Genomic DNA, 24,440 nt, shown 5'->3' on the forward strand with positions numbered 1-24,440 from the left:
CTGTGCATCTGAGTCAGATGAATTCTCTAGGCTCTCCATCCGCAAGAGTTTCTGCACACCTGCCGAAAGATAAGAACCAGTTAAGAACCAGTTTGAGTGCTGGGGTGTGTGTGACAGCCTGATGTGGGGAGCCCAGGCTGTCGGGAGCAGATGCGTCTGTCCTGGCTTGGCAGAGGAGATAACGCTGTATGGCAAGGGTGCGTTTTATAGAAAAGATGGCAGAATAATTAATGCTTGAAAGAGAAAATAAAATACATTGCTTTGGAAGCAGAGAATCACATTGTCTGTGCTCGGTATCCTCGCTGATGTGTGGATTTTGGGTAGGAATGTGGCCTGTTCTCTTACTGAGCGTTTAAGAATTGGTGCAATTAGATATACATGTAGTAAATCAACAGGGCTACTTTTTTTTCCTCTCCTGTTTGAAAACAGCTTTCTCAAAATAAGTAATATCTATGGGCATGCAACTGAGGAGTGTGACCCTCTAGTAGCAGCACCAGATACTGGGTTTTTAAAGCATTTACATGAGGCTCTGTGGGGTCAGAGGATCAGGTGGCTCGGTAAGGGAAACGTGGCTCAATATCTGTAATTAATATGCAACAAAAATAAAATTGAGGGAGCTTACGAGCAATGATAAGGTCCTATAAAGGATGTTAAGATGAATTACACCTATATTGAGTTCAACTTGCAGCTAAAGAGATGCATTAGAATGGCATTAAATCACTATATTAATATTAAGAGGCTAAGTCTGTATAAACTCAAATCAGAAAGAGGACTGCTGTTTGACTGTGACTGATAGGAAAAGACTTTTACTGCAACTGTTCCAATGTGTAACTTGCCAAATACTTAATACTGAAATTGGACTGTCTTTTTACTACTGGATGCAGTGTAGGCCCAGAAAGCTTTCTTGTGATACTTGTCCTGCTGTGGCAAATATTTTCCTCCTTCCTATAGCAAAGAGAACATCAGTAAAGGTTTTTCCATGATCAGCACTTTGAATCCCTAGGGAGAGAAAATACAGAAGACGAACTCGAACTCTGTGATGCAGAACAACCTCCTAGGGCTTGAGGTAGGGCCCAGACTTCAGAGCTGTGTTCTCCAGCCCATTCAGGTGCAGTTCTTTTTAGGCTGAGAAAACTTCTTCTCCTTTGCAAAAGCAATTTTCAGATTTTTTAGCGAGTCAGAATTGGTAGATCTGTAGCATCCCTACCCTGGAATACACAATCTGGAGATTTCTGCATATGACTATCACTTTTTCCTGTAGGAGAATATTACTCTGTGGATACTCGTTTATGTGAAATTTAATATGAAAAAAACAAGAGCCACCAGTCATTCAAGATAAAGCTACAAATTTAACTTTAAACTTATTTTTAACTTTCTTCCCTGAACTCGAGCTTTAACAGAGGCTAAAAAAGGTTTAGATCATATGCTGATTGACTTGAAGTCCAAACCTTTAGAAGAGCCCTCGTGCTTTTCCATCTGTCTTTTCTCAGCACAAATAGCTCAACAAAACCTGTAGGAGCTTCTAGTGCGAAGGCAGCGGCAGCTGCTGCTCTGTGAAATGTGCTCTCGTAGCAATGACCAAAACACAGTGTCACACATTCCTCACTTGTGTTCTCCCAGAGACTACTCAGCATGCTGGAAGCTTTAAGTCTACATATGGGAGCAAAAGGTGTGATTTATTCTCATTTCTCCGTGGAGGGGAAAAAAAAGATCTGTGCTAGTGGAAGCCTGGCAGCGAGAGGAGACCCTTCCCATGCAGCACGTTAGCGCCCTGAATTGCCGTAGAATGTGTAGGTAAAAGTGGAGTTTCTTTTTTTCCTGTACAAAACACCTCTATTTTGAGTGCTTTGCCGGGAGGGCTGTTCGCTATGTCCTAGCAAACCCCGTGTGGGGACAAGCTGAAGAGTGACGGGTGCCTTCCTGGCTGAGCTTGTCCCTTTGATGTCCTGTCCTAGTGTTGCTCAGAACTTCCAGCTGACAGAGCTCAGAACTGAAACCATGTTAGTGCAGATCCTGGGCCTTTACAGAAGGTGGGTGTAAGCTGCGCTTGGGGGCTTAAACTCCTTCACGGCCTCACAAGTAACTTGGTGCAGTTAGTTGATGCTTTGAAATACATTTTCATTGTATTTGTCCTGACATCTTGCAGGCAGGCAGGTCCGAAATTGGGAGTTAGTCAACTTCTTTGTATAATAGTTATTGGAGAGACATCTTTAGTGCTAGGAGAACTCGATACTTGAAACGATCTGTTCTGGTTTTATTAATCTGAAACATAAAATACTGATGATGTCGTATTTTCCCCTCCTCTTCTCTCCATAGCTGTCCCAGTTTTAGTCCCCTTTCGGCAGTGCTGGTGCTGCCGTCTCTAACCCTCGGCATCTTATCTCCAACAGGTTGGTGGGACCAAGACGGGAGTTGTGCGCTACGTGGGAGAGACAGATTTTGCCAAAGGAGAGTGGTGCGGTGTGGAGCTGGATGAACCCCTGGGGAAGAACGATGGGGCGGTTGCTGGTACAAGGTACTGGGAGCTTCCAAACCCAGCATGGGGTTGTAGAGTCCTACATACCTCCTAGAGCTGGGAGGAGGACTCAGGGTGTGTGTGGTTGGATGTTGTGGCCTGGGAAAAAGAGTTCAGTTTTGAGTCTTTTAAGCTTTGTGATAGCTTTATAGGGAGATCAACAGAAACCTCATCACTGGAGCATTTTAAAGCAGGATCAGATAAGGTCTGTCAAGAAGTAACCTGAGTGGCTTCAGGGAACAGGAGAGAGTAGGGAGAGGAGATAACTTCTACTGGGATTTAGTTTTTGCAAGAAATGGAGCCTGTGATTGTATTAGCTCTGCTTTCTACTACACATTCCCTTCATAAACTTGTTTCTTGAGCTGTATCTGTGATTCACCTTGTTACAACTACAGAAGATTTAACTCTTTTCCTCAGCTTAATGTTGCTTGTTCTGTTCTTTCTGGAGATAAATTTCCAGAGACCTAAAAGAACAATTGGTCGTCATTGTCTGTCCTTGTACTAGTTCTGTAGCGAGGCAACTGTCTGCTAATGAATCTTATACCTCTGCCTCCATAGGCAGATCCAGTAATTTATTTTCAAAAAAAGCCTTTGTTAGTATCTATAAAACTCGTCGGGGACATCTCGCAGGGTTGCTGGGAAGCTGGTTTTGTTCATATAGAAGTTGGAGAAGGGAATGACCCCCAGCCTCACATCTTGAGCTTGGGGACATTCAAATCTGAGTTATACAGTAGCACTTGGACCCAGCTTCAAATACAGACAGAACTGATTCCTTGTCCTTCACATGTTCATTTAGTGGGAAATACTGTTGAGTTCTTGGAGCTTCTTAAGGGAATCTTGTGTTAGAGGTGAGATTTAGCTTTGAAACTGAGGAGCTGAGAGTTCCTCCTTTGTTATATCTCAGGTTCTGTAATAAAGGTTTCTTGTGATGGGTCGGCCTCCTTTTTTCCAGCAGCTGTGTGTTTTCATTTAAAATAAGAGAAACAATGTCTTGTTCAATGTCAGGACAGGAAAACAGAAAATGATTGGCAGCAGATGGCTGAGTTCCAGCCTTTTCTTGAAAGAAAAGAACCGGGATGGTAGAGAATAAGTCATGGATTGAATCCAAGTCCCTGCTTTCTTTATCATATGCTACAAATTATCTCTAAGCTTAATCTTCAGGGTGCTCAGAAATGATTTATTGTCTCTGTGCATGTGGAAGGCAGATGTGAGTGTTAGGGTGCTCTCTGTCTCTTCTCCTTGCACCTCAGTTGCTGTGTTTTGAAAATCCAACTCTTGGAAGTCATCTGTCTTCTGAAACTGCTACATCTTGGCTGAGGTTGTTATGGTACATGCCTTGTCTGCAAGGCTTCTCTTTTGTTTCACACTTTATCAAGAGCAGGAAAAGTTGGGCTCCACAGCAGGGATTGGGGAGCAGGAGTGAATTAAGAGGTTTGGATTAAACAGGAGACTGAGAGGAGTCTGTAAAGCATTCCTGCCCCTTGCATCCAGGCTGATTTTGCAGATCATCTAGCAATAATGGACACCAGCTGATACAACAGTGGCACACGTGGACTCTCCAGCTGAAGGGCTCTCTGTCCACTGAGGATCTGGCTGCAGGTTTGCAGCAGTGTTGCTGTTCATCCTCTGAGCCTTCATCCAACCTTCTGATTTTCTTATAGCATGTGCCGATTTCAACAGCAGGGCTTTGGAGGAGAAGCCAACATAGTAAAACTGACTCGTGTCAGCTACAGACCTTGGGCACTGAAAGGTGTTTTTTTTAATCCATTTCAAAATTCCCTGTGCTGTTTCTGACCTGCAGTTTGCCATCACAATGCCACTTCCCTTCCCTGTTTCTTTTCTATAATCCGAGCATAGAGCTCCTTAGCACTCAGTGAGAGAAGCTCTTGGGTTTCAAGCAGACTTTTTTTTTTTGCTGCCAAATGTTCTGGACCCAATTCCTCCTTCTGAACTATAAAAGCTAATTGCAACCACTTCCAGTCTGGCCTAAAATAAAATGAGCAGACATAGAGTGATGCAAGTTTGGACTTGCTAAGAGCTGTCAGAGGGATTTTGAGGGACTTCAGCCTTTGGCATTGTTGTACAGCTTAGACTGGTGGAAGGGGCTATGCTGTTGGTCCACCTGTACCTACTTCAGTTTGAAAAAATGATGCCGAGCAGGGTTTTGGCTGGTTTGCAAGAAGTCAGACTGATTTTCTTCCTTGGGTCTCTGTTCTGCAGCAAGGTCAGCCTGTGGTATGGCTGGTTTTCCAAACCCAAGAGCCTGTGCTGGCAGCAAGCAGATGGGACTAAATGATTTTGGTTTGTAGAGGGTTGGTTTTGTTGTTTGTTTGTTTAAAAAAAAAAAGGTTATAGAAAAAATTGGGCTTGAGCAGATGTTTGAAAATGAGTTATTTTCTCATGTGGCTGGAGATCGGGCTGTTCTCTGGCCTCCCAAGCACACAGGGGTCTGCCTGTGACACAGCTGCATGGCTGCCAGCGCTTAAAAATAAAAGAGAAATGGGGGAAGCAGCTGCTCACATCTGGAGAGAGGAGATTTGTGCTAGCAAAGCTTGATTTGTGTTATTTATTCATTAGGACCTGGTTTTTATGTTAACATAAGACAGACTATTATATGGCCCAGTGTTTTCCCCTAACCTTGCTACGAAGCCTTTGAGAAAGAACTCTTAATGGAGACAGTTTGCTGTGTTTACTACTCCCTTGAAACGAGGGGATGTGACGCCTGGAGATGATCTGGTTTTCCTTGCTGTAGTGCAGCTGGCCAGCAGCAGAAAATCCCAGGCTCTGAAGGAGTTTCCAAGATTCGATGCTGTGGATTTTGGCTCACTTGTATTCTGAAAGAGGGCTCTGGAGAGACATAATCATCGGGCTCGCTCCGATTGTGGAAAAGAGCTTGCAGTGTAATGATCCGATCCTCCCTTGTTTATGCTTGCTTCTTTCTAAGTTTGTTTGCATGGGAACCAGTTTCTCTTTCTCTGCCACCCAGAGATTGCACACACTGGGGTTTGCTGTCATGGTATTTTTAGCTTCAAAGTTAGGAGCTGCCTTTTTTCCTTTATGGGAGGAACGTTTATACAGAGCGGTGCGATTCAGATCCTTTTATTTGACATGCTTTGCTGTGTGATTTTCTTGCAAAGCAGGGTGGAGAACACACGTGAGTTTTGGGCAGGTTGGTTTGTTGTGGTAAGGAAGGAGTTTGTGTGCTCTCGCTGTGTTATGTACTGGAGTCTTTGTCCTGTCCAGGCCACCAGATGGGTCTTTCCTGGCATCTCATCAAAGTGTGCAGCAGCTGCTGTGTGGCAATTATCTTGGGTTTCCCAGCTTAAACAACACAAGTGAAAACATGAAGATTGCCACTGTTCTTAAGTGGCAGGAAAGGAGAATAATCCACCCATTTGCACGCAGGAAACAATGTCACAGCAAAGAAGCATGAGATGAGCTGAGGGGCTGCGTATTGCTTAGCAATGCCATTCAATGAGACTTGGGCGAGACAGATGCTCTACCACCTCTGATTTGGTGCATCTCCTGTATTACAGGTATTTTCAGTGCCCTCCCAAGTTCGGCCTCTTTGCTCCCATCCACAAGGTGATCCGGATTGGGTTCCCATCAACCAGCCCTGCCAAGGCGAAGAAGAGCAAACGAATGGCCATGGGAGTGTCTGCCTTAACCCACAGCCCCAGCAGCTCCTCCATCAGCTCTGTCAGCTCGGTGGCATCGTCCGTGGGAGGCAGGCCCAGCCGCAGCGGGCTGGTAAGTGGCTCTTTCCAGAGACTCTGCAGCCTTGAATCGCTTCTTCTGTGACCTGGCTCTGCAAAGTGGGAGGGCTGGGGTTTTGTTTCAGTGCAGCTGCTCCTTCCCCATCAATGAGATGAGAGGAGAGGACTTTGGTGTACCGCTACCCACCTTACAAATAGGACTGTGCATGGACATAAGCTGTAACAAACACTGAGCAATTGTGGCCATTAAAGAGCCAGAACTGCTGTTTGCAATGGGATGAAGCTCGGCTCCACTGTCAAGAGCAGGTTTTATGTAGGATCCCTGCAGAAAAACGCCATTTCTGCTTGTTCCACGTGCTTGCACAGCAATGTGCTGCTGTGTTGAACAGCTGTGCAAAAGCTCCTGCAATGACTGTGTTTTACTGTGGAGGGGTGACACCATCTTGGATCACATGCTGTGTGCTTTGGAAGGTAGTCAAGAAGGCAGACACTGGCGCAGCAATATTATGAAAAGCTCTGACTCTGCCGTAGTGCGTGCTGCATAGCGCCTGTAGTCGTCTTGGCTGGGGACGAGGGTGCAGTATCCATTACTGGGAACAAATCCAGCTAACCCACAGCATCTCCAACTGAGACCAGTCCTCCCAGCTGAGCTCGCTGTTTGGGACTGCAGCGGTGCAGGTCATCAATAATATGTATATAAGAAGGCAGATGATACAATACATGATAATCTTTCCTGACCCAGTTTCCACCACATGTCCTGTCTTTTGGGACATGGTCCTTTCATTGCAGCACAACAGAGCTATTGAGGAGTGTCCAGATGTTTTACAGACTTTTTAACCCCACATGTAGGGTCCAGAGCTGGAACTGCAGCTCTGTACAGCCTAATAAATGATCAGTAGGTGAGGTGCATTCCAGATTTAACAGGGGACTTCAAGCTGTTCTAGACTGGGAAGGACACAGCTTCACCCTTGTCTCTTTTCAACTCTTTTCCAGCTGACAGAGACTTCTTCTCGATATGCCCGGAAAATCTCTGGCACGACAGCTCTTCAGGAGGCACTGAAGGAGAAGCAGCAGCACATCGAGCAGCTGCTGGCAGAGCGTGACCTGGAGCGGGCTGAGGTTGCCAAAGCCACCAGCCACATCTGCGAAGTGGAGAAAGAGATTGCCATCATGAAGGCCCAGCACGAGCAGGTATGGGGTGGCGTGGCTTTATCACTAGCACACAAATACCTGGAATCCTCTGAAGGTTTCAGATCGTGATCACATTACTTGTCTATAGCATCCGGATGTGAAACCTGGGATCTGAAGTTCCGTGTCGTGTGTGCACACAGATTCCTGTACAGTGGGTTAAGCTGAGGCTCTTTCTCCACTCTTGCCAGTGTAACGTGCTCTCTCTGCCCCAAGCCAGGAGCAAAAAAAGGGCTGTGCCAGGAAAAGGACAGTAAATAGTTTGTGTCTGGTGGATCAATACATTTGAATGCTGAAGTGCAAGTGGAGGGCAAACTTGTTCCCCTTAGCCACCCCATGTGGCCTTGGCTGAGACTGCATTGCAGTGGTTTTTTGATGCTATCAGACACAGCTGAGGACATCAGCTCATTTCATATATCACTGCTTTCCTGCCAGAGGAGATGTTTTTATCACATTAGTAAAGTCAGGAGATCTGTAAGGAAAACAGGTTGGTCATATTAACTTTTTTTTTTTTTTTTTTTTTTGCACAAGCATTTATAAAAATGAGATTTTGTGCAGTTAAATGCTTAAAGAGAGGAGTTATGTTTTGCTATTTGTCAATATATGGCTCTTCAATGAGTGCTGTTGCCCTTGCTCATGTTTGTAAACCCCAGTCAGCTATTGGGGAGCAGGGGTGACACTGTATCTTGGTGTGGTGGGCCACACCAGCCTGTCAGAAACACAGGAGAAACTGGCAAATCAACTGCAAGCTGACAACTTCTTTGCGCATAGTATTTTCCAGTAATTACCAGTAACAAATTAATTCATGCAAGTCTGAAATGTCTCTCTTGCTTCATGACCAGGGCTGAATTGCATCTGGTAACCTCAGACAAGATTTTCAAAACTGTTCAGGCTTCAAGTTCTTAACTCTTAATCAGAGCTGGATTCTCTAAAGGGTTTGAGTCAGAGAGGCACTGAAGCATGGATCAAATTTACAGCTGCTGGTGACTGAGCAATTTGGTTTTTTATGATACCTGTTTTTTTTTTTTTCAGTCTACCTCCTTACCATACCATCTTCTGAAACAGATCATCAACACCTTCTGTCTCCTTGTTCTGATCTTTTTTTTTCTTTTTTAAAATTTTATTTTATTTTAAACAACTCTGTACTTCAAACATTGTTAACTTTTGTGGCTTGGCCTCTTTTTTTGCTGCAGTATGTCACGGAGGCAGAAGGAAACCTCCAGCGAGCACGAGCCCTGGTGGATGTGATGCAGAAGGAGAAGATTGAGCTGTTGAATCAGCTGGAAGAGGAGAAGAGGTAAAGCTGTGTCGCTGTGTAAACTGGAATTACTCGGTAAAGGTGGAATTGACACATTGCAAGGGTGTGGGCAGTGATAAAGCCCTTGCCTTCGGATGTTCTTGGCTGGGGATATGGTATAAAATAACAGCACTGGATAATAAGCAGAACTGTGGCTTGGACCATCCCAGACCCATAACCTTTCTATATAACGTGGCTTTGCTACAGACCGTTTCTTTGCCCTCTGTTTGTGATGTGCTGATCTTAAGGATGTTTCTTCTGAGGAAGGGAAGTCAAACTGGAGTGGAGCCGTACTGCAGTGCGATTCACCATCTCCCCACATCCCAGAGGCTCCGTCCATGTATATGCTGATGCATACATTTCCTCTCTGGATAAGATTGAAGATCTACTTGTCATTCTTGGCGTCCGATTGCTCCATATATATATTTAAGCTCTTCAATGGGAATAGAAAGACATTTCTGTGTATTAAGTAACAGAGAACAGTGTTGATTTTGATTGAATGATGCCCCTCCTGAGGACAAATTGTTCTTTCGTGCACAAGTCTCCCTGTTCTCCTGGTTAGGCAGCTCACTTTCCCAGCTCCAGGAGACCCTTTAACCCAAGACAGCTGAGTTCTTTCCTAAATATCAACAGATGCCTCCTCTAATTAGAGGAGATTTAGACAAGGAAGCTTGTTTATGAAGTTAGAAATGTACACTCATGGCTGTTTTTATCTGTAACAGAATCAGGGTCCTTACATCTGGCTACCAGTGCAACAGCCTCATTATTGCCTTTTTAAAATCAGTAAAGAGACCAAAAAGCAATGAGTTTAGCAGAAGATTGAATTATTTTTTAGCGTCACTGGATTTTTCTCTTTAGACTTTGCAAAAGTGTCCTTGGCACTTCCGTGTTTGTGCATGTGATTTTTATGTGCTTTTATGCATGACCGGCCTATACAATCTCTGGTGAAGGCTTTTCTGCCAGGGTAGCTCATCTTGCTGTTCAGCTTCTGCTGAGCTGTTTGTACATGAAGTTTGTCTGTATTCTGCTCTAAGACTTTGGTTGTGCAGGGGAGGCCCATGTGCGATGGCTGCCTGAAAATGGGCTGCTGATCTGGGTGTTACTGATTGCTCTGCTGATCTGGGTGTTACTGATTGCTCTTTGTGTCTTTTCCCCTCATCAGGAAAGTGGAGGACTTGCAGTTCCGTGTGGAGGAAGAATCCATCACAAAGGGAGATCTGGAGGTAATTCCTAACCCCCTTATCAAAATGTGGGGTCAAAACCTGAAACTGCATGTGAGGCCTCACTTGAGGAATTTCTGCCACCTTTTGCTCATCTCTAAACAATACTTTATCGATGGCTTTGGACCTGCTGTGGACACTGTGGTATAAACTCTGAAGATTGTTCTTTGGTGTGTTGCCCAATGACTAATAACACTAGGAGCTGCCTAGAATTAATCACATGCAGCCAGCCTGGCTTCAAATGTCGCCATGAGTTGCCAAGCCATGTTAAAATCTGACTGTATCTGAATGCATTTCAACATATGTTTTTCCACTGTAGAAATGAAGTGACTGCTCCGTCACTGTCCCTGCAGTGTTGTGTTATTGGCAGTTAATGGGCTCACACAATCTCCCAGTCGGATGCTGTTCTATTCCAGCCGAAATCCATGTATCGTTTGAGCTGCAGTATCCTCGTGTGGAGTCCTCTCCCACGAGCATGAGGTTTGGCACTGGAATACTCTTTCATTTGGAAGAGCAGTTGCTCAGAGCAATGCTGCTGCAGTGAATTTGTGCGAACTGGAAGCGGTATTGGGAGCTTGTCCTTCAGGAGGAGGCTTTTCTGTGGAGAAAAAAGAAAATGCTTCTGTGAAAGCAAGGCTCTGATCTACATGTGTAAATCAAGGGGCTTTCTCGTATCTTTAGTTAGAGTGTGCAGTTAGTAACAGCCAGAAATGTCGAGGGAACTGCTTCTGTGCTTCACTGTCAGAGCAATAAAAGTCTGGGAAAATGGGGAAACCAGGCAATAGAGGATGTTGCTATGGCTTTGACCCTCTTGCATAAACTTCTTTATCCAGAAACTGAAGCAGAGTAATGTGTTTGACCGGGTATAAATCAGCAGCGCACTGATAGCAGACTTTTGCTAAAGGACAGCAAGTGCAGTCTCTGCCTAGGGTGTGGGTGCAAAATCAGGTTTCTGTTGGTTCCTGAGCTTAGCTGGTGGGTTTCCCCAAGTGCTTTAGAGAAGGGTGATTGATCACGCTTTCAGAGCAGTGGATTGTCCCTGTGTAAGCTTTAAGTGATTGAAGCCTGGCTGTGGAATAATGACAATGGGTTAGTTAGCAGATATATTTAGAAAAACGAACAAAAAAAGCAAACAAAAACCACACAACCCGCATGTTTTAGCAAAATGGTAAGCTGCTGTGACATAAATGCTCTTCTAAATGCAGGTCCAAAACTGAGGATAGATCTGATTTTCATTTGGGCTGGGAAGGAGTTGCTTTGCAATGGGGATGTGGCCAAGCTCCCTGCAGGCTGCAAGGGTCCTGTCCCCACTTCCACATTCATCTGTACAGAAGAACAAATAACTTCATAGGGGAAGATTTGTGGAGCAGCTTGTTTTCTGCAATCCAGAGAAGTGGGATGTTCCCCTGTGGGTCCAACACCAGTGACAGCACAGACACTGTCAGAGGGCTTTGCTGTGGTCACTTCTTACATTCTGTCCTGTCTAATTGTGATGCTCAGACTGAATTATTTGACCCACTGGAGTTGATTCTCACCTTCCTGCTTTGTTCTGGAGACAGGATTTCCAGAAGCAAGTAATTCACTTTAAAAAAAAAAAAATCTCTAACTGGAGATCGGGGGGGTGAGTACTCCTTCATGCTGCAGTATGTTTCCTGAGAAATGGTTATCCCTGATATTCCTCATGTAAAATCACAACAAAGTCAAGCAGCTCACACAGCCCCTCGTGTCCCCAGTGTCAGTTGTCAGTGACAGTGTCAACCCAGTGACAGTACTATGGAACAGCGAGTAGAAGACACAATGGTAAGAATTTCAGATGATCTCCTCTGTGGTCCCTGGATCTATGGGTTCTGCTGGAGACTGGGCTAAATCCCATGGTACTTCTCCTAATATCCTGTAGTTTTTGAACAAAGCTGGGACGCTCGGGTGTTGAGCATGGCAGGCAGCATCCCTGGAGCCTTTTTGACCAAAGAAATTAATGTATCTGAAGGCTGGAGATATTGGTCCAGTTTTTGGACTGTCTAATAAAGGAGGGTGAACTGCGGATTTAGCCTTGAAATGTAGTTGTGAAATCAACCCGTTCTTGATCCAGGTAGGCAATGCTGATGCTACAGTGCTTTGGAAGGTGAAAAGCAAGTGCAGGAAAACAAAACCTTTTAAGAAAGGCTTTTTATGGTGGGAGACTGTTATAGGAGATATTAACCTCTTCAAGGAATTATCTTGTGCTCATCTCCTGGAACCTCCCTCACACCCCAAACACCAGTGGGAAGTCAGTTTGTAATTGGCGAATAGTAATTTAAGGCTAATAGCAAGAAATAAGTCTAAAATTCCGATCTAAACTTCCTCAGAGTGCAGGATAACTTTGGATTTGAGGCTCTGAGTCATACCGGCCAGGCAAAACTATTTGCATAAAGTAGGAAATAACACAGGACTTGATGAGATTCTTAAGTGAAGCTCTATTTAAGGACTGTAAAACAGTTGATTTTTCTTCCCTGATTATTTTTCTCCTCTATTTCCACGTGTTTTTACAGACTTGGAAAATAACGTGATTGGTAGATACTGAGCAAGCTTGGCTGCGAATTTGAGTGTCAACCTCAGGAGTCTTGAGAGAGTTTCTTTGGAAGATTCAGAGATTAGTTTTGTAATGGGTCAGCATTGTCAGGCAGCCAATATCTGTAATTTCAAAAGTTTGTGTTGCTGAAGTTTCACTTGGGAATTTTAAACTAGTGTACACTGAGGAAAATTTGTTAGTGTCAATGGAATAATTATCCTTGTAAATAAAATCAAGCCTAGAGCTCCATCTTCAGATGTGGATCTTCGAGCTTTGCAGGGAGCGGGAGAAGCCACTCAGTACAAAATTAAATTTCTTTATTTTTCTTATTAGGATGCATTCAGCCAACTTTCGTGCTTCAGTGATATTATTTGGGGGGTCTTAATTATGTTGGGTTTTTTGAGACCACATTTTTTTTTACAATTTAGGGGCCACGTAGACCACATAAGATATGGAGTAGTCAAAATACATCTGGCAGTTGAGAGCTTGGTCATCTATGGATATATGTATAGTGATACCTTTCAAGCCATAAGAGAAAACATAAATTTATACGAACTTCAGTTTCCATTATTTGCACACAACTGACCAAAACTTGCTTTATTGTAGAAAAGGGCAGAAAATCCCTAAAACTGGTTCCAGTAGGAAGAGGGGGAAGCAAATAATTATATGGAAAATGAAGGGGAAAAAATAGGGGTAAAAAAGTTGTTCTGATTGGATTTGTTTGGGTTTTTAGTAGGTCTAGTTTAATTCAAATGAAAATGTTGGTTTTGCAAGCTAAAAAAATGGAAAGGCCAGGTTCTGCATGTGTTTCCTCTTCTCCTCTTTTATTTATGGGAAATTTTACATGATATTACAGTGGTTGTTGTAAACTCCTGAGGTTTGCCACCAAGTGCAGCTACATGGTACTTCTAATTTAAAAGTGATGGGCACCGAAGCAACGCCCGGAGTCAATGCTCCTGGATTTGATAGGTTGTGGAAAACTTCTTGTGCTGAGTTTGTCTGTTTAAAACAAATAAAATAAAATAAAATTAAAAGGGGAGAAACAAAACAAAAAAATAGTTCCATTTTGTGTGCAAGGATGTTAATGTGCAAAAATCACTGAAATTCATAGCAGCCCTATTCAAACCTAAAGCACTGATTTATATAACAGTTTGGTATCTGAATTTCTTTGATTTGCTTTCAGTGTAGCGTATTTTGGGTTTTAGCAACATGCTGTGTGCAGTATGACCCGCTTTTTTTTCCCGCACCTAGCGCAGGGTTCAAGCTGTATCCGGAGCAAAAAGAGGACGGGAACTTCCAACTCTTTTCAGTCTATCTTGTGATTCTTCTTGAGGAGAGATGTGGAGAATCATTGCAAGGTCTTTGCATTCTCTTATGTGGTGCAAGGGTCTTGTACGGGTGGTCTGCAGTGGTGGGAGCTTTGCTTTTTCAGAAAGTGCCTTCAGTATCGTCTTGATGCAGGAAAACCCTGCAGCAGCTTTCTAATGCAGAGGGATGTTTTCCCATCACAGATTCCATTTTCTTGTGAACAGCCGCTACGAGTACCACGTAAAATCCCATAGTGACCATTTTCTGTTTGGTTGGATTTTTTTCCTGCTTGTTTGGATCTTTATTCTCCCCCCGTTGTGAACTGCCTTTCCTTGTCTTGTACACTGAAGATGATGTTGCAGCCTTCTCTTCCCCTCTCTTTCTCTCCCTCCCTCCCTCCCTTCCCCTTTTCCCATCTCCGCTGTTCTTTTTTCCCTCTGTGTGACCAGACTCAGACGCAGTTGGAGCATGCCCGAATACGGGAGCTCGAGCAGAGCCTGCTGTTTGAGAAGGCACAGGCTGAAAAACTCCTCAGAGAATTAGAGGACACCAGGGTAATGGACCCCCACTTGCCCTGCCTGCAGAACAGCACGCTTGCCCCTGCGTTGGTGCTCATGACGCCTTGCTTTGGTTTTCCTTTATTTCAGTTTATGGGATTGAGTGGTTTTGGCTTGAATTTAGGCTTCCCTGTTTTTGTTTTTGTTTTTGTTTTTTTTTTTTTTAATTTGCTGTATCTCCTGGAAATGATACTACAATATAATTTCTAGCTTCGCTTCTTGTGTGGGGACTTGTTTCTCAGATTGAGTTTGCTTCTCTGCCCCATGCCACCATTTGACACATGAGCTCTTCACAATTCATCTTTCAATTAACATGTCCAAATAATACCTGCACCCTGCACAATCCATTCTGCCTCAAGGCTCCCCCAGGCTGTAATACAAAATAACATTGCAATCAGCATTCCCTTTGTCCTCCCTCCAGCTGTGGGAGCTGCCAGCTGAAATGGAAGATGCTGGTGAGTGCAGGTGGACCAGCTCTGATCCTTGGCCATGCCTGACACAGGGCAGGCTGCCCAGATGTGGAAAGGGCTTTTTCATGCTGGTGTGGCATGGGAAGCAGTGGACTTGCCCACAGTGAGTTGGCTCCTCACCAGTGGATTTGTTAGAGCTGTAGAAAACACAAACATGAGGTTCTCCAAAAAGGCTAAATGTTTGGAATACCTGTGTGTCTACCTAAAATTAAAAAACACTTCCTGGGCTAATGGGTAGTGGGGAAAATGGCAATTGAAATGAAATGGAATTGATCACTTTCGTTTTGCCTTGGTTTCCTTGTTTCTTCTGCCTTTTTCTAGTAGTTCATCTAGTCAAATCTCTTTTCCATCCATAGCTGCAGCACCCTGAACTCCCTGTGACGAGCAGGTAGTTCAGCCCCGTCAGGTTCCATTCAGATCGTTAGACATCGATCCATAGCCCTTCTGCTCAATGTTAACCATGCCCAGATTTATTGTCTTGCATCCTCGAGCCTTCTACATTATTTTTACTTTGCTAATAAACTCTAACAAGTAGTCACGTGTAAAAATCCCTTTTCCTTTTTACACCAGGGTAAACAAATTACAACGCAGAAGTAGGCTGAGGATTGCTGAGCAATAAAGGAAACATGATACGCTTAATGCTGTTTCGGTGCTTGTGATATTCCTGCATGTGCAGTCACACTTCCTCTGTGCATCATCTGGCAAGATGCCTGGTCTGGAAATATAATGCCCTTTCAGGACATTATTTTTCATAAACCGCTGTTGCTCTCTAGCAATTTTTCAAGGGTTGTTTGAAAGATGTGTGTTTGTCTGTAGAAAACAAGAGGCTTATATTAGAAAAAAAAAAAATTGCAATTGGCACAAAGACGTAACTGTTGGAGTTATCGGTGATAGTTACCCTGGTGCAAAACTGTGCTCAGGCTGGAGGGTGCTGGGTATTCTTTTCCTGTTTATTTGAACATTTGACTAATGTATTTTTGGACTTACTTCCACTGGAGCACACTTACTAAAAGGAGGGATGCAGCGATGAGAGGCAGGGACTGATTTTCTCTTCTCTGTCCTGTTGCAGTTAACCACGGTAGCGGAGAAGTCAAGGATTCTGCAGCTGGAGGAGGAGCTGAGCCTGAGGCGCAGCGAGGTGGATGAGCTTCGGCAGTGCCTCAGGAGCTCCCACCAAGCAGAGATCCCCGAGCACAACCTCGGTTTGCAGTCGGAGGCTCTTCGGCTACGAGATCAACTCCTGTCTGCCAACAAGGAGCACCAGAAGGAGAGCAGCCAGCTAAAGGAGAAGTACGAGAAGACGTTAAAGAAGTACCAGCAGGAGATGGAGAAGCTGAAAGCTGTCAATGAGAAGTATTCCCAGGAAATTGTTGACCTCAAGCATAAAGTTCAGCAAGCCACTAATGAGAACATGGGGCTCATGGACAATTGGAAGTCCAAGTTGGACACGTTAGCTTCTGACCACCAGAAGTCTCTGGAGGACCTCAAAGCCACATTGAACACAGGCCCTGACACCCAGCACAAGGAGATCGTGGAGCTGAAGGCAGTGGTGGAGAGTATAAAGATGGAACATCAGCTTGAGTTGGAGAACCTGAAAGCAAAGCATGACATTGAAATGGCTGTTCATATAAAGGAGAAAGAGAGCCTCAAACTGAAGTTGCAGGAGGCTCTGGATGAAGTGGAAAAAAGCAACAGCAACTGGAAAATGCAACTGGAAACCAAAAGCAATCAGCACCTTCTCGAGCTCCAGGATATGAAGGACAAGTGTCGAGATGCTGAGCTGAGGGTGCATGAACTGGAGAAACTTCATGGTGAATATACAGACCAGACACAAGCAATAGCTTTCTTGAAAGACCAGATTTCTTTGGCTGAAAAGAAGATGTTGGACTATGAAACATTGCAGAAAACAGAAGCTCAGAGTAAACAAGAGATCCACAGATTGCAGGAAAAAGTGCTTGTCTTAGAGAACAATCTGCAGTCCATGGAGGCCCTGCATCCGTCTCAGCACGCAAATGTAGGAGTTGCGGGTCATTCTGCTTGTTTGTTGTCACTCTTAGTAACCCTTTGTAGGAGTAGAGCTCAGCTGTTGCCTTGTGCAATTTTCTGAGGCTTCTGTGCCTCAGAGTATCTGGATGTTTTTATAATATCTTCCATGGGTAATGCTTTGTCTGCACTGCATCTTCATGCTGAGGGTGTCTTCTCATTCTTGAAAGCCGCTACAGTGGCACGATTAGAAAAATAAGAGTCAAGAGAAGCCAGTGGACCACATCTGGGCTTGAAGGCACATGGGTGCTGTGGCAGCAGAATAGGGCTGTCATGGTTTGCAGGGATGCGCTCTCACCCTGAGCAAACAACGTTCTGAGCTGGAAAAGCATCATTTCTACAATATGGCTGTTGTCCCCCGAGGAGCTGCAGCAGCCTTAGTGTATTATTGAGCAAGGCCCTTCACGGGGAGGTAGGGGATGAGGTGGAATAAGAGACATCACCCATGCTGAGATAGAGCGTGTAGCTTGCTCAGCATGTGGAATGTGGTTTGAGAGCTCCAGTTAGGGGCTTGAGCTGGTGCGACTGGGTGGGAGGTTTGTGCCAGCAATGCCTTGCAGCATGTATGGAGACACGGGGGTGTCTTGACTTTGAGGATTGCAGTGGAAGAGCTGCTAGTGAGGGTCAGGATGGCACCGGGCTGGGCAAATAAAATGCCCTATTGAATGCAAGTCCTGAGCCTCCTAGGCAAGGCTAGAATAAAAGCAGTAGTATAATAGTATGAAGAGGTCAATTTTCTGTGGCCTTTGTGTCTTTTTACATCATCCTCATTTTTTTGATGATGCCACAGGATGCCGTCGTGGTGTGACACAGGGACACGTGGCTTTGCACTAGAGTGAGGGGGGAGATTGCTACTGCTGGACCCCTGTTTGTGTTTGCATGAGCAAAAAGCCAACTTAAAACTTATCCCTGTGGGGATGCAGGAAATGAAAATAAGCCAGGAAATGTGCACATTTTAAGAATACTCATTTGAAATCTATTGCTGGCAATGTAGTCAGTTGTCCCGGACTGGGGTGCCAGTGAAAGGAATACAATGTCTGTGTTTAATTTGCCGACGTGAACAGTCCCACTGAAAATTGGTTGCACCTCTGGGCAGCAAAGTCAAGCCCATGAATTATTGTTGGCCAAGTCAGAGCTTCATGCCTGCAAAAAGGCACATTGAACTGGATACGAGAAGCAAATGCCCCAGGAGGAATCTACAGCATCAATGGTCTTTCGAGGGTTGCTCAACATGTTTCATCCAGTAAAGACAGTTGTGAACAATAAATACCGCCAGGGCCCTGGCACAAGTGGGTTGTTATTACAACATGTCACATATTATAGCCAATATTCAAACAGGGATGAATGTAAAAGACAAAGCCGGAGGTCTGTTCCAGAGCCCTTTAAATGAATGAGAGGGCTCTGGGGGATATTGGATTAGAACCAGGGACTCTTGAAATAATTGTTTTAACTATGTGTCGATTAAAATCAGGAAAATGTGGGAAGAAATGCATGGGTGAAAGCCTTTGAGTATCACAGGGCAAATTCTATTTTTAAATGTCTTAGCCAATTTAATGTGACTGCAGTATTAACTATCCAAATATCTTAAACAAATGTGTCTAGTGACCATCTTTCCTAGACCTTCAAGTGAGAACCACAACTGTGCTTCCAAAGAGCAGTTAAATAGTTTTTGTGTACCATAAAGTACGTCAGGTGGCTTATTTCCCCTTTGGATATGCTCCTGTTAAATGTGTCCTGCAGCCACTCAGGCTCCTGGGGACTGATCTGGGGGCTTTCAGAGGTGGTTGCCACAGCAACTGCTTTTTTATTAACGTATTCGTTCTCTAATAATGATTATTTTTATCAATGTTTTGTTACTGTTTTTATAACTTTGAGCACAGCGAGATTCCTTGGAAGTCGAGGAACTTGTCTGACGGGTCTCAATGCTGAATGCTGAAAGTATTTGCACCTGAACTTGTGCCATGATCAACCACAGGAGACCAACTAATTGCCAGGAGAGCAGTTCTTCCACAAGCTCGGGGTGTGCGAAAGCTGGAACCAGAGCTGGTGGGGAAAGCAGAGTGTCTTGGTGTCTTTTCCCTCCTGGGTGAATCTCACTGTTGTGCTCAGCTGTCTGTTGCATGTGGGCACTCTCAGATGGTCCCAGTTAACCCTCAGTAGTGCCCAACTCCTCAAAAGCCTTTAGTTTCTCTCTCAGGAAGGATGTAGAACATCGTAACTTGGGAAGTGGGTAAACTGCTTTGAATGGGGCTTTGTGGTTGTTAATTTTGCTTTGAACCTTTGGGTAAAGGGCTGTTTTACATGTCTTATTTTACATTTATTACAGATGATTGAAACAAATGATATTTCAGAAGAAAAAATAAAGATGAGGCAGACTATGGAAGGTATGAAATTGTATTGTTTTTTCTTGGAACACCCCATTCTTGTGACTCGTGTGCCTTCCATTCCTCTGACTTTCTGTTCTTGCAGGGTGGCCTTGTGGAAGGGCTTTAGGAAGCCATTTAATCTCTCAGATTTTGCTGGATGCCATTTGTTGTCTGGCTTTTTGATTTTTTTCTTGTTTCTCTAATCTGGCTGAACATACGCAGGGGTGGCTGTTTTCACTTGTGTTATGTGCTCACTGTGCAGATGGTGCAGGTTGCAGACAGATCTGGGGAAATGGGCACACTTCCATCCCATCACTGACTTTTACAGCAGGTGAAACCCAGACATTAAATGTGATTCATTCACAGAAGAGGGCTGCTAATGGTAGATATTAATGTGACTGGCTTAAAATGATGGGGGTTACTTTTCTTATTAAGCTTACTGTAAATCAGATCCATCCCTTTAACAAAACACAGAATTTATGCACTCAGAAAATTTGTATAAAGTAGCTTTGAAACTGAATTTGCATTCAGTCTCCCTCACAAGGAGGGTGTAAGCTGTAAGCCCTAGTCTGAGCAACAGCAGACCTGGCAAGGTTAGAGCTGGGTGGCCCAGATGGTCTCTGTTGGGAGCGATGTCCTACCACATGGCTGTGCATGGCATCTGCTTTTGGGTGTCTGTGAAGGACTCAGGGCTGTTCCAAGACACATCAGGTGCTTCCAGATCACGTCTTGCCTTGTGCATTCCCAGGAGACTCGTATTTCTTCACCCTTCCCTTAGGGCTGGGGTTTTTGTGGTTTTGTTTGTTTGTTTTTTAGCATAAAACATGTTTAGTGTAGATCACTAAGGTGATCTCTAAAGAATGAACTTGTCATTTCTCTTTTCAAATGGCATTTGGCCTGTAATGGCACAGCTTTTTCTCAATTCTTCCCCTCTAAGGAGTCTGTTCTTTGCAAAGTCCTTGTTAATGTCCTGCTGAGCATGTAGCAATCTAAACAGAGGTTACTGGGGACTTTTGTAGGCCTAAACTTCACTTAATAGAAACTTTATTTGGTTTGAGTGTCCCTCCAGCTGTCCATGGATTCAAGCAGGTCTTGTGAGGTACATCCTTCCTATTTCCGTCTGTTTTCCACACTATCTAGGCATTGACAGTCAGCCCCATCTTTGCCGATAAAGGATTATATATGTTATGCCAAACTGTATGCTGATTGACAGGTAATTCCCACCTAGTGAGGACAGAACAGAACCAGGTCCAGCAGCCACTGGCCCCTCAGTCCTTGTGCATCATGTTTCCACACTGAATAAGCCATATGTAGGATGGACTAAAACCAACCAGTTTAGACTCCTATGGCTCTGTTTGAGTGTAGACATGCATCAGCTCCAGAAAACATATCTTTTAAAACCACCTCTGCCTTCCAGTGTAGGAGGTAACACAGAGAAACATGCTTAAAATCCCCTTCTGTGATTTTTATTAATATTTAGTTCTCTTATTTTTGTTTTCCCCCTTGTGGTTGCATTCATAAACCTGTCCGATATCGCTTTCCAGCTGTGTACCCTGCCTCCTAATGCCCAGATGGTGGTGAGATGCAGTGAGAAACACCTGTTATCTGTCTTCTGCTGCTTCTCTACCAACGGAGGGTACCATCACCATGTCCATCGCACCCTGACCCATGCCAAACACTCAATACCTTCCCAATTTGCACTAAGAATTTTCCAAGCTTCTAATCTTTGTCTTTTCTCCCACAGACCTCCAAGACAAGCTGAGTAAAAGAGACAAAGAGGTATCATCACTGGTGTCCCAGACTGAAAATCTAAGGGCCCAAGTAAGTGGTAAGTTTCCCTAATCCAGTGCTGGTGGGAATTAGGGCTTTCCCTGGTCATCCTCTGCACTGGTGTTGAACAAGAGCCCAGGTGCTGAAATGGGCAGGTATCCACTAACAGACAGGCGGTGTCATGTTTTATATTGTTGGTAAAAATCTGTTCAGGAGTTCCAGTCTATTTTCAAGACGTGAACACAAACCCCACAGAAGATATTTGTATCCTGTGAGAAGGGGTCTTTGAGCTCACTGAATGTCAAAAGCTAAAAGAAGCAGAAATAAGTGGAGCTGGGTGTGTTGTTTCTGAGACCTACCCTTAAATAGCACCAAATCTAGAGCTAACCAGGCCTGTGGGAATTGGGAAAAGGCAAAAAAGCAGGAATGTAAGTAAAGGACAAAGTGACCTTTCTTCCCCCTGTATCTTCTGCTTCTCGCAGCTTTGGAAAATAAATGCAAAACGGCAGAAAAGAAGGCCGATTTGGCCTCAAAAGAAAAGAAGAGGCTGGAAGGTGAACTGGAAGCCTTGACCAAGAAAACACATGATGCCTCAGGGCAACTGGTCCTGATCAGCCAGGAGCTACTCAAGAAGGAAAGGTCAGTGTGCAGGTCTGAAGGATGCAGCTGCAGCCAGGGAGCTCTGTGTGTGTGTATTCACGGTGCTATATTAATAATTTAACACCAAAAGTAACCGAGAGGTGGAACTGTTGAAGTCCAGCCCCAACTTTCATGTTCTTTAGAGATGCTCGTGCAGGAATTTGTGCTCTGAATTTTCAAATAATTATCTCATTGCTCACCAGGAGCTGCAAGACAGCTCAGTGCCCATGTAGATGGAGAATGAAGTGGTGTGTGGTGTATGAAAATGTCTTCACTTTCTTGTTCTGCTGCTTTCAGGAGCCTGAACGAGCTGAGAGCGTTGTTACTGGAGGCGAACCGGCACTCGCCTGGGCCGGAGCGGGACCTCAGCCGGGAGGTGCACAAAGCTGAGTGGCGTCTGAAGGAACAGAAGCTCAAAGATGACATCAAGGGACTGCGAGAGAAACTGGTTGTGCTGGTGAGGGCATCAAAACCCCTCCTGGCTGTGGCCTGGGGGCTGGAGGGCTCTGTGTGGCTCATTGTGGGGTTCCAGCCCTTTATTCTTACTCTGAGTCTCCGTGCTTTCTTTTGTGTTACTGAGCATCTGCTGGGAACTTCCTTGGCTGTGCTTGTGAGCTGTGGCCTGGCTTAGCAGCAAAAATATCTGTATGTCCTTCTCCAGTGTTGTCCTGTTCCCACAGGGCTAAAATTTGTGGGAGAAATTGAAGGTGGGTCAGCTACAGCATGTTGCTTTACATGTTCTCTGATGCAGGAATAAGTAGCGTCCTCTAATTCCTGTGTACTTCAGTGTCCTCCAGTGGTTGAAATGTGAATAATTTATTTGAGCTCTGCTGGGAACAAACTGGAATTACTGCTGGTTGCACTTGATGCAGTTGCCTTCAGAGTTGTGCTCTGACCCCATCTACTGTTGAAATCAAAACGCGGTTATATGAGTTACTCTGTATTTCTACTTTGCTTAGTTTCTGTAGTTATTGGTCGTAATCTAACGTGTTCCTATTTTCCCTTCGCTGTCGAAGGACAAGGAAAAATCGGTAACGGATCAGCGGCGATACTCCCTGATCGACCCCTCGTCAGAGTCCGAAGTGATCCGGCTGCAGCACCGGCTGGTCAGCACGGAGGATGTGCTGCGCAACGCGCTGGAGCAGGGCCACCAGATGGAGAAGCTGATGGAAGCGATGAGGCTCTCCTCTGAGAAATCACAGGTAGAGCATCTGCAATCACTTCCCAGGTCGCTCAGCAGTCATCTGTCTTGAGAAATCTGCGATCTTGCCCTGTGCTGCAGGGGTGATGCAGTCAGCTGGGTCACTCTCTGCTGGAAACAGCCTGGCAAGACTTTGTTCTGTTAGATGTGGCTTAAAACTTAAAAAAAAGCCTTGCAAATTAGTAATTACAGATCATTTTGTGCTCTGCAAGAATGGCTGTTAAATGTGATGTTTCGGGGAAGGTTGCAGTGTGAGTAACTGTACTTTATGCGTATGATGACATGTGGCTGCGTATTCTTGTGGTACAGGCACTTTATAATATGAAAGTTGAGGGTTTCCACCAACTATGTTCTTTGAGAGGATTATTTCCTTGCAGTCCATAAGCACAAACTTTAGAGGTGACAGGGAAAATGTTCTGAATTTCACTAACCAGTTCCTGGAAGCATCTCTGTATCTGATCTGGGTTTGCCGATGGACCATGAATGTTCCCATCCCAGCTGCTATCTTCCCAGCTTCCTCTGGTGTCCTCTTGTTTCTTCTGACAAAAGCAAAACTGCTTCTTTTGTTTGTCTTGCATCCTTCTTTGTGAAATAGAAGGCTGCAAAAAGCCAAACTCTTCATGTTTGGCTTTTTCTGTCTCATACCTGCAGTGTCTAAGCTCTAAGTGATTCCTCCTGCCAAGTGACCTGCTCCTTGCGCCAAGCTTTGTGCTTCATGTCCTTTTTTCCTCTTCTAGCTGTATTTTCTCTTGTGTCTCCAACTTGGTCATGGCTTTCAGAGCCCAGATTCCTCTCATACTTGCTCATTTAAATTCTTAGCTGAAAATTCTTTCTCTTGCATTAGTGAGCTACAATTCACATTCAATGAGACACCTTAGGATAGTATTATACAGAACAAGCCACTAGACATGGAGAATGGGCAGAGAGCTTGTTTTCCCTGATGCAGGTGCAGAAATGTTGTGGTAGGTAATCCGGAGGGTATCAAGTCTTCTCCTCCTCCCATGGCACTGGCTTCTGCACAATTTGCAGAAACACCAAATGGCTGTTTGCATTGCAGTAGCACTTGCAGGAAGGCAGTAAGGAGGAGCCTGCACAGTAAAAATTGCAGTCCTGAAAGCTCTGCTGGCTCAGCTGAGCATCTGTGCGTTGCAGACAGTCTCTTCATATCCCACCATGCAGCGGCAGCAGCTGTCTGCCAGCACCAGACAGGACAGCTGGAGTCGTGATGACAAGTTTGTGGCAGTCCAAGATGTGCTACAATCCTGTCAGTACCTCCAGAGTGACTTTAGCTGCTGCTGTAATTGCTGTGTGTCAAATGAAAATGCATCGTGGCACACTCATCTGTTGAAAGCTGTGGGAGGGGCAGGGAAAGTTATTTCTGTTTGCTTTAATGCTGAGTCCCTTGAGAAAAGGAAATCTTCCCTTTTGCATTCCAGTCTCCAGAGGTGTGGTGCAGGTGGTAATTATTTCTTCCTCAGCTGTAGAAAATAACTAATGTTTATATATAGTGAGTTGGAATGGACCTTATGAGGTCAGCTAATCTATCCCTGGTATTACTTTGATACTTCCATGCTTAAGAAATCCTAGAGATACAGCCTCCAA

General features: G+C 44.6%; 1 protein-coding gene across 2 annotated transcripts in view; it reads left to right on the plus strand.

Moving 5' to 3' along the window:
• CLIP2 (CAP-Gly domain containing linker protein 2) overlaps positions 1 to 24,440 on the plus strand; it is a 69,016-nt gene that overhangs the window by 38,256 nt on the left and 6,320 nt on the right. For both annotated transcript variants that reach the window (XM_065647193.1, XM_065647192.1), the window contains exons 4-14: positions 2,391 to 2,515; positions 6,052 to 6,265; positions 7,225 to 7,422; positions 8,613 to 8,716; positions 9,879 to 9,939; positions 15,889 to 16,833; positions 19,189 to 19,246; positions 20,973 to 21,056; positions 21,481 to 21,637; positions 21,935 to 22,094; positions 22,654 to 22,839. In XM_065647193.1, the coding sequence (XP_065503265.1) occupies positions 2,391 to 2,515; positions 6,052 to 6,265; positions 7,225 to 7,422; positions 8,613 to 8,716; positions 9,879 to 9,939; positions 15,889 to 16,833; positions 19,189 to 19,246; positions 20,973 to 21,056; positions 21,481 to 21,637; positions 21,935 to 22,094; positions 22,654 to 22,839 (2,292 nt within the window). The remainder of the gene's footprint in view (positions 1 to 2,390; positions 2,516 to 6,051; positions 6,266 to 7,224; positions 7,423 to 8,612; positions 8,717 to 9,878; positions 9,940 to 15,888; positions 16,834 to 19,188; positions 19,247 to 20,972; positions 21,057 to 21,480; positions 21,638 to 21,934; positions 22,095 to 22,653; positions 22,840 to 24,440) is intronic.

Source organism: Caloenas nicobarica, chromosome 17, assembly GCF_036013445.1.
Source record: "Caloenas nicobarica isolate bCalNic1 chromosome 17, bCalNic1.hap1, whole genome shotgun sequence".
NCBI lineage: Eukaryota > Metazoa > Chordata > Aves > Columbiformes > Columbidae > Caloenas > Caloenas nicobarica.